The sequence below is a fragment of the Bos indicus x Bos taurus genome, chromosome 22 (assembly GCF_003369695.1).
Source record: "Bos indicus x Bos taurus breed Angus x Brahman F1 hybrid chromosome 22, Bos_hybrid_MaternalHap_v2.0, whole genome shotgun sequence".
Lineage (NCBI taxonomy): Eukaryota > Metazoa > Chordata > Mammalia > Artiodactyla > Bovidae > Bos > Bos indicus x Bos taurus.
Window position 1 is genome coordinate 39,261,195 of NC_040097.1, and position 16,713 is coordinate 39,277,907.

General features: G+C 46.7%; 1 protein-coding gene across 7 annotated transcripts in view; it reads left to right on the forward strand.

Annotated features, from left to right (window-relative positions):
• The window catches only part of ITPR1 (inositol 1,4,5-trisphosphate receptor type 1), a 352,733-nt gene that overhangs the window by 310,210 nt on the left and 25,810 nt on the right, over positions 1–16,713 (forward strand). For all 7 annotated transcript variants that reach the window (XM_027522186.1, XM_027522187.1, XM_027522189.1 and 4 more), the window contains 5 exons: positions 5,398–5,593; positions 7,132–7,224; positions 8,324–8,463; positions 9,084–9,249; positions 12,219–12,379. In XM_027522186.1, coding sequence (XP_027377987.1) covers positions 5,398–5,593; positions 7,132–7,224; positions 8,324–8,463; positions 9,084–9,249; positions 12,219–12,379 — 756 coding nt within the window. The remainder of the gene's footprint in view (positions 1–5,397; positions 5,594–7,131; positions 7,225–8,323; positions 8,464–9,083; positions 9,250–12,218; positions 12,380–16,713) is intronic.

Below are 16,713 nucleotides of genomic sequence, written 5' to 3' on the forward strand. Positions count from 1 at the left end.
CCAGCACTTACCAAAAGAATGTTTGTGTGACTGTCACCTTCTGACAGTTCTCATGGGATCCATCGTCCAGTGAAAGCACGTAGAAACAAGAGCAGGAGCTGTTTTCAAAGACCCAAGACCCCATGACAATGAACTTGATAGATTTATGGATCCAGGAGACCTTTTCAGCGGAAGTTGTCATGCTCCAGTCTGAGCTGAGTGGTTAAATGTCTTGATGCTATTATCTTCCTCCTGAGCAGGCTTTTAAGTGACAGACCACTGTCTGCTTATTCTGCTGTCATTACGGGGAATCTTGAACTGGAGTTGTAGATAAAAAACCATTTCCTTGTACCTACGTCATATGATAGGAGGCGTAAAATTGACCTTTCTGCCAGCAAAACCATCCATAAAGGAAATAGAAGAAGTAGGTTAAAATGTTGCTGAGGATAAAAAATATTCAGAGTCTAGGTGTTGACTAAAGATGAGGGACTTGGGAATTCCCTGGCAGTCCAGTGGTTAGGGCTCTGTGCTTTCACTTCCAGGGGTGCAGTTTTGATCCCTGGTCGGGGAGCTAGGATCTTGCAAGCCCTGGTGAGACAAAAAAAAAAAAACAACAACAAGGGACTTATTTGCAAAAAAAAGGCAGAGCAAGGAAAGCACTTTGAGGAGTTGCAGTCCATGTGGTCTCCAGGCTGTGGCTTAACTGCTCTGCGCTGCTCACATCTACAAAATGGGGAGAGCAGTCCATGTCCCCACAGGGCCATCGTGGGGATTCTCCACCACTACGCGTGTCAGTCTGAGACCAGCCCCACAACAGAAATGCTGAGCGAGGGCCGTTATTACTGTCTCTGTCATCCCTTCTCCCATCCAAACCCCGTAAAGAACGCCAGGACTTGCTCCTTCCATTAGCAGCGCATGCTAGCAGACAGAGAGATGCATTCTTCCCCTTCATTTTAAAAATAGGTCTGACCAGACTTTGAGGTTTTAGGCAAAGAGGTCTCTGGATCCACTTGTGATGCCATTAGGTGCCCTATTTTGGTCACTGTCTATCAGAGACCTTTAGAGTTCTGTATATATTTCTAAGCCTTTTTGTCTCACATAGTAATCTGTGGAGGGGGTTCTAGCTTGTGAATCTGGGAGACCCAGGTTCGGGACCCAACAAATTCCTGGCCTCTCTGAGCCAAGGAGGCAGAGTTGAATCGGGGGGCTCTGCCATCCCTGCTGAGGGGGGTCTCACTTGTGAGATTGGAGAGTCCCCTTCAGAAATGCCATCTTGCCCAGGGAGAGGGTGACTCTTCCTACTGTCTACCGTTTGTAGGTAAAATTAATAACTAACATTAAAATTTATTGGTTGATGGAAAATTATTATTAGGGTTAGGGTCCGTTTCCACTTTGTTCATGGAAAAGTCCTCCTCTTTTGTTCACTGGCAGTGCCACCTGGTGTCAGAAGCCGGGGGGTGTCGCAGTGAGTCTAGGCAGTGTCGTTCCAGCCCTCCCAGGCTTCACAGTGTAGAAAAGAGCCGTTACTGTGAGTTACTGACGTGCCCCATGGGCTCCTTCTGTCCTACCTCACGGGTGGGTCTGCCTCGGCGGTGGGCGATCTCTGCATGTGATCCCCGGAGAGGCTGGGCCTGGTGAGTCAGGTCACCTGCCCGGAGCCCCACGGGAGGCAGGGGCAGAGACACGACAGCTCCACAGCCCCGCTGACTCCAGGGTCAGAGGGTTGGAGCCCGGCCCTGAGCTGCTTTTCATTCGAGCCTGTGAAGAAGTCGCTGCCTCAGTGAAGGCAGTATTTCACGGCGCCATCTGCAGGCACGCTCTCCCAGCTCTCAGCTGTCACAGGGAGATCACAGACGCTCAGAGCTCGCTGTGATGTTACCTGGGCTTGGTGCACTTTGAGAAGGACCTGCAGGATCAAGAGAGACCATAGCTAGATGCCTCTCCTCAGTGCTGCTGGGGGGTTTCTAAACCATCTGGGCCTTGACTTTCCGGGACATCAAGTGAGGTGTTCCTTTTGGGGTCAAAGCAGCATTTGACATGTCTGTTGAGAACTGCAGGCAAAATACTGAAACTTCACTTTATTCCATAAATGAGGAAAGCCTGCGACAGAAAGGAACTGGAGGGAGACTGGGAGCAGGAAAAAGCCTCATGTCACCAGCTTGTGAATGCTCCATGCCAGCAGGGCAGAAAGGCAGGGCCGGTGACTGTGCTCTAATGGAAGTTCACCCCCAAACTGGCTGAACCCGGTCCCCAGCTGCATTCAAGCCGTGTCCTTAGAAAACTATTAACATCCCGAGATGAAAGTGTGCAGAGTTCATTCGCAGGCAGGTAACAGAAGGAGAAATGCAGACAGTAAATGTGCAGGTATTCTAATGTCAAACAGTGACATACTAATTAAAATATGATCCCATGTTGGAGCCGTGATGTAAGGAAAGGTTCAAAGGTGTGAACGTGCCCAGTTTTACTGAGAGTGAGCCAAAAAGAGCATCATTTTCTAAGTGGTTGGGATAAATTGGCATAGCCTTTCTGGAAGGCAAAGGAGCAAAACGTATGTGTGTTACATTTGACCGAACAATTCCATTTTTAGAAACTTGACGGAAAGAAATAACTGGATAGGTGAGTATAGAGGCATGTACATACAGAGGTGTTCATCACAGCATTACTCTTAATGATGTAGAACTGAAACTATCTTGACTGTTTAAAAAAGAAAAAGAAGAAGGTTGAGTAGACAGCAGTTTTTCAATACACTGGAATACTAGGTGAACATTTTTGTTTTTGAAACCAACATGAACTTTATGATTTTCTTCCTCAGGTCGAAATCAGAATAATTATAACAGAAACAAAGCTTATGAAGCTTTGTTCACAAAAACGTCATGAAGTAAAACTTGCTTTAGTGAAGATCCATGTGCATAAAATGAAAAAGCTCTCCAAAATCCAAATAGATCTAATTGTTCTTTTTGTTAAATATCAACATAGATAGCAACTCTGTTGTCCAAATTCAAGAGAGCATAAATACCTCAGGATGATATTGAAATTATGTCTAATATAAAATGAATGAATGTACTAGAAGGAAGAGAGAAAAGGTATTTCCAGAAAATTAGAACACTGCTTACTATTAACCAGAGTTGTGTTGATACTTATTCATTTAGATTTGACAAAAGGATACTATTTTAGGGACTTCCCTTGTAGCTCAGCTGGTAAAGAATCTGCCTGCAATGCAGGAGACTCTGGTTCAATTCCTGGTTTGCGAAGATCTGCTGGAGAAGGGATAGGCTACCCACTCTAGTATTCTTGGGCTTCCTATTTGGATCACACTCTCCCAGTCTCTCAATCAGGCTGTAACCTGGGCAGGTACTTTAAATATGTGACCTTTTTTTTACCTGAAAATGTTCATAATTCTCTTGGGAAGCAAGCCGACTATATGCCACATTATGGTATAATACTTTTATAAAAATATATATGCATAAGTTACATTTTTTCCATTGTAATAAGGCCAGAAGGAAAGAACTTATTGAGTAAATGTCTATGGATATTGGAATAATTAGCATTTTTTGTTTTTCTTTTTCCTTTGTGCTTTTTTTGTGTTTTCAAAAGTCTCCTCCATTGAACTCGTCTAATTTTCTAGTTAGAAGAAAGCTTTTCCTTATTACAAAGTAATGCATGGCCATTATTTTAAAATCAGAAATTATAGATAAATGAAAAAAAAAATCACTTGTTATTTCAGTGATTTGGGGGCTGTATAATCTCTACAGTTCTTACCCGCAAAAAACAAGTGTCATTTGTTGTCTGAAGTTGCTCTTTCTTGCTGCTTCATAGTGGCTTGCTAGAAAATATTTAACCAGCGTTAGCAGCAGCATTAGCCTTTTGTACTCTTAGATCTGAATTAAGGCCTCTTCTCTGCTTCCTTTTAAGTGTCCTCCTTTACCCGATGCCCTTAACTGGCCTCAGGGCACAGACTGGCCTTCTGGAGGCAGAGGGCTAATTGAGCAGAAAATGAACTCCGATGTCAATTTCTGCATTGAAAGGGACTCTGAGATCAGCTAGTTCAGTCCACTGACTTCACAGATGTGGAAACTGAGGTCCAGGGAGGTTTCACAGCCAGATCAATATCTTGCAACAAATTTAAAGCAGAGACAGGGTTCACATGCCTGTCCCTGGACTCCCTTGGCTCTGCAGTCATTCCCTGGAGCCGTGGTAGAGGCAGGATTCTCAGGAAGAGATCAGATGTCATCAGCAGGACCATATTAAAACTAGCTCCCAGCTCCAAAATAACCCCATTCAGCCCTCCTCTAGTGGCTCCCCACCATTTCTCCAGCCAAATATCTGAGATTACACTTCTTAGAAGACCAGCCACTGGTCTCCTGTACCTCTGAGTACCGACATGGGGCCTCCATTTCTCATAAAGCCAACTTCTTGCCGAGCCCAGGCCCCTAGGCAGAGGTCAGGCCAAGATTACGAGCATGTCGTGAACAGCAGGTTGTCTCAGCCCCTCCCAGTGGGATGAGAGGCGGTGAGGCTTCCTGGTGTGTGACCACCACCAGCTTCCCTGCCACGTTCTGTCAGGGTGGCCTTGGCCCAGGCTCTTCATCAGGAAAGTAATGATAATTATTACCATTGGTTGTGTCCTTAGCACATACGTATGAGTGTATGCTAAGCACTGTATGTATATTGTCTCTTTATTCTTTATGGTAACTCTGTCTCTTCCACTCTGCAAATGGCAAGACTGAGGCTCGCAGAGGAAGAGGTTGATAGCTGGTCCAGGTGACAGCAAGTGGCTGAACTGGGGTTTGAACCTCTGTCCGACTCCAGAGACCCTGCCCCCTGGTCTGGCCCATAGCAGCTCAGGGACCTGCGGTCAGGGACCAGGACTCAGCCAATCCTGTATCCAGAGTGGCTGACCCTTAACAGAAGCTCCATCAAATGGCCCCTAAATGACCGCACACCAGGCCCCTCCTCCCCTTCCTCTCCCCTGTCCCTTGCAGCTCCCTGGTACAGGCCTGTGTTTTGTCTAGTCCCAGGACCTTGAAACTGTATGTAGACAACTTGAAATCACTATTGTTTTCCACCCTCCTCTTCTATATTTGTTTTTCCTTATTTTTACTATCTCGGTTTTCACTATTAAGATGGGCAAGTGTAACATATTAAGAAAAGAGTATAATGCTTTTTTAAATTTTTATTTTTAATTGAAAGCTAATTGCTTTACAATACTGTGTTGGTTTCTGCCATACATCAACATGAATCAGCCGTAGGTATACATATGTCCCCTCCCTCTTGAACTTCCCTAGAGTAGAATGCTTTTCAGTTAGCCAAACGGTAAATTCTTTATAAATGAAGTTGTCCTTGGGGACATTGATGTTCGTCTAATAGAGATGCTTCTTAACATTGTCCCCTTGTCCTTTTTTTTGTTTGTTTTTAAAGCTTTTTGATTTAGTGTACAGAGAAGAGACTCTGCTCAATGTCATTAAAAGCGTCACTCGCAACGGCCGGTCCATCATCTTGACGGCGGTTCTGGCTTTGATCCTGGTTTACCTGTTCTCCATAGTGGGCTACCTTTTCTTCAAAGATGACTTCATCTTGGAAGTAGATAGGCTGCCCAATGAAACCTCTCTTCCAGGTGGGTTTGGACCTTCTGATCTTTTTTTAATGTTAAAAGAATGTTTCCTGATTACAACTGAACGAAAAATGATGACTTCGGCAGTGTAGGTATTTCCCTAACACTCAAGAGTGTGAATTGAATCCAGGACTCAGTTTTCACTGCATTCAGAGGGTGATATGATACGTCAGATGCTAAGTGTGAGTGTCCAGATGCTACATTTAATTTATTTATTGAATTTCTATTTTAAACTTGTGCAACGTTTTCTTAAAAGTTTGACCAGTGTATATTGGGAGTATTGGAGTAGGCATCCCTTGGCTTTGTAAGTCTATTTCTAGCAATTTATCCTTTAAAAATAGAACTGTAGAAGCAGATGTTCATTGCAGGGTGAAATTGGAAGCAATCTCAATGTAAGGGAGTGTTTCATTAGAGTACGGGTCATCCATGGGGTGGTGAACCCTATGGATATGGTACGTCTTTATAAACCTTCATGGAAAAGTAGCCAAGATATGGTGAGAAACTGCAGAAGAATAAGTACAATAGGATCGGTGTAGATATTTTTTTTAATGAAAAATCTCACACCTGTGCTCTGTTGCTGTCATGTTCGACTCTTCCGTGACCCCATGGACTATAGCCTGCCAGGCTCCTCTGTCCATGGGATTTGCCAGGCAAGAATACTGGAGTGGATTGCCATTTCTTTCTCCAGGGGATCTTCCCGACCCAGGGATTTAACCCATGTCTCTTGCATCTCCTGCATTGGCAGGCAGATACTTTACCACTGTGCCACCTGGGAAGCCCCTAAAAAGCTCATATATATCTTTTAAAATATGGAAGAATATACACCCAAACTGCAAGTAGTGGCTGTCTCTTGGACCTTTTTACAATATACAAGTTTTACACTGAGCTCATATGATTTTAATTTATAGCAAAACCAGAAGAGATTTCCTATTACGAGAGAGAGAGACAGTGATCATACACTTGAGTGATCCCCAAGTGCTCGTTTCCCTCAATTAAAATACTTGACACTAGTAAGTGAAATATTACTGGTTTTTCATCAGATAGCCAGGCGCCCTGAGTCCAAGGAGCAAACTAGAATTGTGACTAAGCCAGACAAGCCTTTTTCTCCCTCCCAAAGTCTGCATTCTTGGCATGTAACCCAGCCTCCAAGTTGACATTCACTGCCAACCATCTTAGGGTTCTGAACTAAACTGATCTGATGCCATTCCTGCTTCTCACGCAGACTTGGTCTAAATCTTGCTGGAGTCTGTGTGTTCAGTAGTATCTGTCAGGGAGTTTCAGCTGTTTGTCTTTAAAGTTGGAGAGGTGCTATTTAAGTGCGATATTTCTAGTAAGCTTACAGGAATTGACATTTCTGGCTTTTTTCCCATCCAGATCACCCAACGAAAGTGTAAATTGCATCTCTGCTTCGGATTTATAGGCAGGATTGGAGGGTGTTATTTATGTAAAGAATTGTTTAATCAGCCGTGAATTTGGGACTTCAAACATTTTAACCATATGCTGCCAGATTGTTCATCATAAAATTGCCTTCTCTCTCCCAGAAGCCAGCGAGAGTTTGGCAAGTGAGTTCCTGTACTCTGACGTGTGTAGGGTGGAGACTGGGGAGAACTGCTCCTCTCCGGCACCCAAAGAAGGTAGGACCTCGCAGCCTTAAGCCCCACGTTAGTGCCAGGCTCCCCACAAGGCTTAGGTGCACGTGACATTGGAAGCAGATGAAAGCAGACTCACTGCTCAGACGGCCAGGAGCAAGGAGGAGAGGCAGAGAGAGAGGAGGGGAATGAAGCGGGGAGTCTATATGGGAATAAAATGGCGGCTTAATTGCTCCAGTATTTACCGAGTGCCCACTGTGTGCCTGGGGCTGTGTTGTATTCTATTGTTGTTGTTTACTCTGTAAGGCGTGTCTGACTCTGCCTTGGAGGTAGAATACAGCATGACTAGGGAAATGATCATGAGGAGGAAGAGTCGGTAGAAACGAAGCCAGAGAGGTCAACAAAGGACCAGATTTTGAAGGGTCTGCAGGTCAGGTTAAAGCTTACTCAAAGGTTGATCCAAGTTGTTGAGAGGGGAGTGATATGACTTGACTGGTGTTTTAGCAAGACCTTTCTGGCTGCAGCTGGAGAAAGAACAAGGCAGTCAAAAAATTTTACCCCCTGAAGACTAGTCTCCAATTTAAGGTGTAAAACGATTTGTCCACAGAACCAATTGTAAAAGGTTGCTGCTGTTGTTATTGTTATGTAGTTGCTAAGAATCTTCTGTGAGACTCTGTGACCCCATGGACTGTAGCCCACCAGGCTTCTCTGTCCATGGACTTCCCAGGCTTGAATACTGGAGTGGTTTCCCATTTCCTCCTCCAGTGGATCTTACCAACCCAAGGATAGAACCCATGTCTCCTGCATTGGCAGGCAGATTCTTCACCACTGAATCACTAGTGAAACTCATAAGCAGCTATCTAAGTTGAAATGTCTGTTCAGCGCTGAGACTGGAGTTGAAAGTCTGAAAAGTTTACAGTATTTTAGATTTAATGGAGGTAAGGGCAGTTCTGGGCTTGAGAAATGAACAGGGTTTAGTGAACACAGTGGTGACAAAGAAAGCCTTTGACGCTTGATTCCTTTATTTTATTCTCCGGCTCCTGTCTGTCCGCTGGTGAGATGGCATTCAGGAAGCTTGATCTGCAAATCCTGGTCTGTCTTGCCGCTCACGTTCTAAATTCCCCCTGACTTGCCATGTTCGCAGAGCTGGTCCCTGCAGAAGAGACAGAGCAAGATAAAGAGCACACGTGCGAGACGCTGCTGATGTGCATCGTCACGGTGCTGAGTCACGGGCTGCGGAGCGGGGGCGGAGTGGGCGATGTGCTCAGGAAGCCATCCAAAGAGGTAGCTGCGCCCCAGGGGAAGGAAGAGCGGGGGGCGGGGTGGCGGGGAGAGCGCAGCGCAGTGGGCTCCAGCGTAAACTGCAGACGCGGGGGCAGCGCCAGCGCCGAGAGCGGTGACGGGTAGACGCGCAGAGCCAGCTGCTTAGGGCTCCTTTTCACTCTGGTTCTCATCAAAATGTGATGCTGGGCGGAAGCCCCCCCCCCCGCCCCCCCCCGCCCCCCCCCCGCTCCCCGCGCTGTGGAAAGGGGCAGCTTCCGCCCTCCCCTCCGTCTGCTAAAATGATTCTTTTCTTCAGGCCCGTCTGGCCTTCCTGAACACATTTGCAAACCCTTTAGATCCCAGGAAGTGGGCAGGTGCCACGTGACACTTGGAGAACTCACGATATACCCAGGGGGTGTGAAAAGAGATGAGGTTGTGGCTTTTACAGCTTGATGCCCAATGTGCTGCTGGGGGTGGGGGGAGCCAGGGGGCTTGGGACATCTGATTCGGGTGCATTCAGTCCCACTCCTCTGCCCTGAGGTCTGCAGACCCAGGGGTTGGGTAGGGGGGTACCTGCTGACAGGTTACACCACCTGCACCCCCACCATCCCTACCCCCCCACCCCCACTCCTCTTTTCCAGGAGCCCCTCTTTGCTGCTCGAGTGATCTATGACCTCTTGTTCTTCTTCATGGTCATCATCATTGTCCTTAATCTGATTTTTGGGGTCATCATTGACACCTTTGCCGACCTGAGGAGTGAAAAACAGAAAAAAGAGGAGATATTAAAGACCACGTGCTTTATCTGCGGTGAGTGGGGCCCCCGGCTCTTGCTGGGGGATTGGGATGGGGTGCTCTGGCTCACAGTGGGAGGGGCTGCTGCCTTCCCCCACGTCCCTGTCCTTGACTCTCTGCTCTGGGAGAGAGTCTTCTCTGGGCCTCTGCTCTGTTCTCCTGGGAAACATCTGCAGCACCATGGATTAGTGGTGCAGTTGCTGGTTGGTTTTAAGAAATAAAGTTTGGGGTAGCAGAAACATCGTTGTACATTATTTGAAATGTATGTGTCTTTGGGCCTTTTGGTTGTTGGGCTGCCAGACTATCTCTTGTTCCCATTCTAATTAGAATGGAGCTCTTTCACTCAACTCCAGCCTGTGGATGTCTTCACTGCAGATGGTATCAGGTTTTCAGTGGAAATACAGCCCTCTTAGAGCATATGGCGGAAATGCTCACAGCTTGGAAGTCAGACTTGTGTTCTGATTAAGCCTCTGACACTTATGAGCCATGTAACCATGGTACAGTCACTTCACTTCTCTGAACCTTTATTGCTCATCTGTAAAATGGGTACAATAATGTACTTCTCTGCATTATCTTAGGACTTAGTTGAGGTAGTTTATGAAACAGTCCTAGCATAGAGCCTGTACAGTGTAGACACCTACTAATAAGTAGTTAACTGCTATGCAAGAGAGGTGCATGGGGTACCAAAGAAATCATTGTCAGTCTAACTCCAAGGAAATACCTGTAAAATGCAAAGTAATCATGTAGGAATTTGGGAGCTAAGTAATCATTTCAGGATTGTTCCTAATATATCAATGGTTACTAAATACATAAATTTCTCACCAGTATGTATACTCAAAGTGATCACGTTTCCATTTTTAAAACTAAGATCATAGCTTTTTGCCCCTTAAAACCATTTAAACCTTGTCATTTTGACAGTTCCAGAGTTTCAGAAAAGTCACAAGAATAGTACAAAGAATTTTTGTGGACTCTTCATCCCAATTCCCCACATATTGAAGTGACACTTTAATATGTTTATTATCATTTTCTTTATTCACATACACACTGTTTCTCTGAGCGATTTGAGAGTGATTGACATGGTGCCCCTTTATCTCTGTTTCAATACTATATATGTCCTAAAGATAAGCACCTTCTCTTACACATGCAATATAATTATGAAAAGTGGGAGATTAACAAGGATGTCATACTTTTACTTAATCTACATATTCTATTCAAAGTTCACACTTTACCCTAATAATATCCTTTATAGCAAAGGTAAGTCCCAGGTCATGTGTTGAGTTCATTGACATTTGTGAAGAATTTAAAAGTCAGTTATCTTATCAAATGTCCCTTGGTTTGGGACTGTCTGATGTTTTCCCACGGTGTGAGATTAAGGTTATGGATTTCTTATAGGAACATCAGAGAAATAGTGTATTCTCCTCAGTGCATAATATCAGGAGGTGTTAGTCATTCAGTCATGTCCAACTTTTTGCAACCCCATGGACTGTAGCCCGCCAGGCTCTCTGTCCATGGGATTCTCCAGGCAAGAATACTGGAGTGGGTTGCCATTTCCTTCCCCAGAACATCAGGAGGTACATGATGCCAGTTCATCTTCTAACTGGTCATATTAACATTGATCACTTGGTTAAGATGGTAATGGCCCTGTTTCTCCACGGAAGTTACTTTTCTTCTTCTTGTACCATTGAGAACCATTTTATAGGGAGATCCTTTGAGATGACATAAATATTGCATTAACTCTCAAACATTAACTCATCAGTTTCTGCATCCAGTTTTTGCCTGAGTCTGTGATTGTGATGGTTGCCAAATGATGATTTTTATTTACTTTATTATTATTTCTACATTTGTTTATTGGCTCTTTAAGAAATAGCTTTCTCTTTTCTCCATGTATATTTGAAGTTTGTATTTGTAACAACATGAATTCTTGTGGTTTTTGTTAATTCAGTGGATTATAATCCTTTACTGTCATAATTTATTTTGATGCTCAAACTGCCCCAGATTTGAGAGCTCCTTCAAAGCTGCTTTCTGTACTTTGCCACATCACCATCATTTATTACAGACTTCCTCAGTGTTTTTAGCACTGTGAGGTATTACAGGCTCCAGCTCACCTCGTACCTTCTCTCACCCAGCGCTGGTATCAGCGATTTCTCCAAAGAGCCCTAGTTCTGTTCAATGGAAAATGATATTTAGAATCCAAGATCTGGTCACTGGGCATGCTCATTCCTGTTGGTGTGCCACTGCTCCCAGGGCTAATTAGGGCATAAATCTAAAGGATACATGGATCCACACAGTTTTGTATCTATTTTTATAAACATGAAAAAGGATGAGGTCATCCTCAGACCTCTAATTCCAGTTCACCATTACAGAGTTTCTTCTTACTCCCTGTCCATATTTGTGCTCCATATTTCTCTAACAGTTAGATATCTGGCTCCCAATGTCACCATATATTTATCTATTTGCTCAACCTAAGAATACACAGAAACTAGTTTCAGAATTACTCACCCAGACCTCTGCAAAATATAAACTTAGCAGCTAGAGTTCAAAATGTACGTAAAGTTCCTTCTGTCCTTACTCTGCCTCCTCAAAAACCTTTTAACATGTCTGTATTTTGGCATTTACCTGGGAGAAAGGACTCCCGTTCACTGGTTGTCTGCTGTGTGTGAGCCTGTCACACCCATGCTCAATTAACCCCCACGTGCTCTTGGAACCCAGACGGTGTCTTCCCATCCCCTGCAAAGGTAGCTAAGGCATGCTGGAGACCTAACAATGACTGGTGAGTGACAAAGATGGAAATCAAGCCCAAGTCCATCTGACTCACAGCCTGTGTTTTCCTGCTAGGATACAAAAGTGAACGCGTTTATAAGGCCAGCAGAACCCAACTCTTTATAAAGGCAGGCATGAACCCACAACCTCCTCTGTTCTGGCAGTTCTTTCATGAGTTTTTCTGCAGCATGGCTGCTCACTCAGGGCTCTCTGTCTCTTTTTAGGGTTGGAAAGAGACAAGTTTGACAACAAGACCGTCACATTTGAAGAGCACATCAAGGAAGAACACAACATGTGGCATTACCTGTGCTTCATCGTCCTGGTGAAAGTGAAGGACTCCACGGAGTACACAGGGCCCGAGAGTTACGTGGCAGAGATGATCAAGGTGAGCGGGCAGGGCTCCTGGAGGCAGGTCACCCTGGAGCCTTCAGGCTGGCTTCCCAGCTTACAGCGCAGTGCTGGGAGCTAGCAGGGACGACGACAGTGATGTCTGCTCATCCTTTATCATGGGCCAGGCGTCAGGCTCTAGAACTCCATGTGTCTTCACATTTAAGAAGCCCCAGATGGGGTGTCATCTCCATTTTAAAGGAGGAAATACTGAGGCTCAGAGAGCTGAGCACATGGCTACCTACTAGGACTAAGGTTTCACCTTGTACCTCACGCAGTAGCTGGCCTTTTACGTACTCGGCCTTTTTTTTATCTGTTCCTTTATTTTTGATATTTATTTATTTTTCACTGTACTGAGTCTTCGTTGCTGCTTGGGTTTTTCTCTAGTTGTGGCAAGCAGATGCTGCTCCTGATGCAGTGCTTGGGCTTCTCATGGCAGTGGCTGCTCTTGTTGTGGAGCACAGGCTCTAGGCACGTGGGCTCAGCAGTTGTGGCTCCCAGGCTTCATTGCCCCTCGGCGTGTTGGTTCTTCCCTTGACCAGGGATTGAATCCGTGTCCCCTGCATTGGCAGGTGTATTCTTAACCACTGGACCAGCAGGGAAGCCCACTTGGCCTCTTCTCTTGATAACGGATCCCTGCCTGTTTTTTCTCCTTATGTAAGACCTGGTCTCTAAGTGGTATGTTTTTAAAATGATCACTCTGTGGCGTTCAGCCTGGTTGGTCCATTTGGCCTCAGCCTCACCTTTCTGGGAGACGCTCTGCTAATCATCAGGGAGGGATCATGTGATGGAGGCATTTGAGTCCCAGATTAATCCCAAATTAATCTTCTTGCTGATGAGTCCCAGGTCCCAGGAAAGGGGAAGCCAAGCAGGTGTGCAGAGCGCTCTTCCCAGGCCAAGCACTGTGGAGGCTCCAAACACATGCTCTGAGGCTCCCAGGCCAGCTGTCCTTTCGTACCCGTGGTTCTGAACTTCATTAAAACGTTCGGGGGTGTATGGCCAAGCAAAGGAGGCATGCAGTGTGAAGTTTAGGGGCTCTGTGATTTACACCGCTCCCTCTGCAGAGGAGAGCCATCAACTGTGAATGAAGACCACACAACTGACTGATGCCCTTCATGCTGCCAAGGGCTGGAGCCCTCTGCCGTACTCTGTGTATAGCACTGTGCTGTGCTCAGTTGTGTCCGACTCAGCGACCCTGTGGACTGTAGCCCACCAGGCTCCTCTGTCCATGGGATTCTCCAGGCAAGAATACTGGTGTGGGTTGCCATGCCCTCCTCCAGGGGATCTTCCCTCCCTACCCAGAGGTGAACCCTCATCTCTCGTGTTGGTCGGTGAATTCTTTTGAGCCTTTGTGTGTTTCTTATGCAGATGCAGTCCTAACGCTCTGTATGTAAATAAACCCCAGCTGAGGATTGCTCACTGGCAGTGGGCGTGGGCAGGCCAGCACTCACATGGCCCTAGTTCTTCAGCACCCAGGTTCTGGGGGGCTTCCTGGGGATGCCGTCCCGAGGAGGCCCTGAAGTCTAACTCTGTGCTTCTAATAGTTCAGAGTACACATGAGTCATACCGAGAGCTGGTAAGAATTCAGCTTCTGATTCAGCGGGCACTAGCAGAACTCGAGATAATGCATTTCCAACCAGCGTCCAGGGGATGCCAGAGCTGCTGGGCCGTGAACCACACACTGAATAGTAAGAGTTCAACAGAAGAGACAAAATAGACACTGATGTAAGAAATCATCCTCCAAGCTGGTTCCGTGAGTGCTGAGAAGAAGTATTCCTTCCTCTATGGGTTGAGCCATCCGTGGTCTGTGAACCTCTCCCATATCTTTTACACATTTAATAAAGAAAACTACCTAAGTGGGGAGCCAGGAAGGGTGAACTCTGGGGATGAGAAATAGATGGGGTTTCACCCCAGAGATGACTGTCCTAAAGGTTTTGAAAAAGAGAGAAAGGTATGGAACTTCCCTGCTGGTCCAGTGGTTAGGACTCCTTGCTTCTGCTGCTTTGAGTGCGAGCTCAATCCCTGGTCGGGGAGCTAAGATCCCTCAAGCCACCTGTCACAACTGTCACAACCAAATGAAAGAAAGAGAGGGAGAAGGGTAAAGAGACAAGAGTGATTAGAGTAGGAGAAGGGAAGGAGAAAAAGTTAACTCAGAGAAGGAGGATAAATAGACACAAGGGTGATGGGTGTGGAGGTGGTGGGAGTCCTCTTCTACAGATGAAAGTTGGGCTTAGGGTCAGTTGCCCAGGCAGTGCTCAGCGGCTGAGCTGGGATGCAGGCCCAGGCTTAATGGACTGAACTCCATAACCTTCACATTGGGTGAACACGGCAAGGATGCTGGCAGCTCTAGGCCGGGCGGAAGCAGGGTCTGTTCTTATGGAGACTGGACCTTGTGGTGGTTGCTGGTGCAGATGTTCACAGGTCAGGTTTCCAGGCTCGGGACACATAAACTGAAAGGTCTTCAGGACCTTTCTTTTCCTCCTGGTGTTCATAGTACTGAATTAAACCATGTTTGAACTTTCGTGCTAACACAAACCTATCTGTATTGTGTATAGCAGCCTGCATTCGCGGGAGAAGGCAATGGCACCCCACTCCAGTACTGTTGCCTGGAAAATCCCATGGACGGAGGAGCCTGGTGGGCTGCAGTCCACGGGGTCTCGAAGAGTCGGACACGACTGAGCGACTTGACTTTCACTTTTCACTTTCATGCATTGGAGAAGGAAATGGCAACCCACTCCAGTGTTCTTGCGTGGAGAATCCCAGGGATGGGGGAGCCTGGTGGGCTGCTGTCTGTGGGATCGCACAGAGACACGACTGAAGCGACTTAGTAGCAGCAGCCTGCATTCTCATTCAATGCTTTAATGTTTAGAAGAGGTGGCTTGTAGTTTTCACCCTAGTCACACCTTCCTTTTCTCCCCCACCCCACTTTGTCTGCTTCTCTCTAGAGTATTCGAATGTGCCCCATCTTTAAATCTTTTGGGGGCCAGTTTTGAAGTTTTCTGTTAATCACCTTACTTTACAGTCACAGAAAACTCCACAGTGCTTTTGGGTTTCTGTCTTGATCATAAAGACTTATCAGGAGCCTTGTGAGCAATCAGCTGACAAGGATTAAGGGCCAGAAGTCACCCCCAGCCAGCTACCCTGCCTGCCCAAAGCCCCTGCATTCACTGAGCTTTCCCAGCCATGCCATTCTTGGTGGGAGAACTTCTTGTCACATCTTCTATAAATCTTTGCATCAAGGAATTCTTACCTCAGTGTCCGAGTTGCTGAGAAACCAGATGTCTGTCTCATGCGCTAGGAGAGGGCCCAGGAAGTATTAGATCCACCGGCCACAAGGCAGTGCCTTTTTGCCAACACCGTTCCTGGCAGAGTCTGGCTCTAAAGCTGCGTGAATCCCTGCTGGGGGCTCTGTGAAGAGCGCCAGCCCCTGCAGGCTGGAAACTGGGGGTGCCCAGCCGAGTCACTCAGTGGGAGGCCACCAGCCCGTGGGAACTCGAGCCACGGTGGAACAGGCAACCAGCCCCCATTGCGAACCTACTTAGAGGCTGCAAGGCACCCCAATTGGTGGTGGGGGGCGGTCTTCCCAGCATCCTTTCTCAGGAGTTGAGTGTCTGTCTGGGAGGAGGAGAAGTCAGGAGACCTCTCAAGGAGGCCAACGCTGCGAAGCTGAGAGGACTCCAGCTTCGAGGAGGGAGAAGGGCAGTGGATGAGCAGTGTCAGAGATGGAAGGAGAAGTCGTCCGGGGGCCCCTTTGGCTTCCATCCGGTCCCAGGACTCCTCAGGAAAACCACCTCTTGCATCGTGGCTGGAGGCTGGAGGTGCTGACTTCCTCAGTTCTCCTTAGCCCGTTGATTAAGATCCCAGAGACTTCTAAAGAACTGGGGCATCGTGGCTGCCAAAGGACCACCTGGCAGAACCAAATGGGAAAGGTCCCCCGGGTCACTTGCAAGGTGGGGGAGCTTCCCAGACACCCCGAAAGCAGCCACTTTGCAAGTAGATTGTGTCAGGGATGGCAAATAGGTTTTCACTTCAAAAACCAACAAGTGCTTCATGGAACCCATCAGGGGCTCTGATGGGAGAAAGGTTCTAAGGAGACAAGCTGACTTTGAAAGGGTGACTCCTGAGGCTGCGGTTCCCACGAGAACCAGCTGGCGGTCAGGGAGCCAGGATGTCTTCTTTCTAGAAACAGATTCGTCTGGAGGAAAAGAAGGCACATCAGATGCTCTGCCTCACATTTGGGAACTTAGCAGCCAGAGGTTCACCCACAAATTCTCATCTAAACATAACAGGACACCATTTCCCTCTCCTCCTAATCGTCCCCTTTCCTTTCAC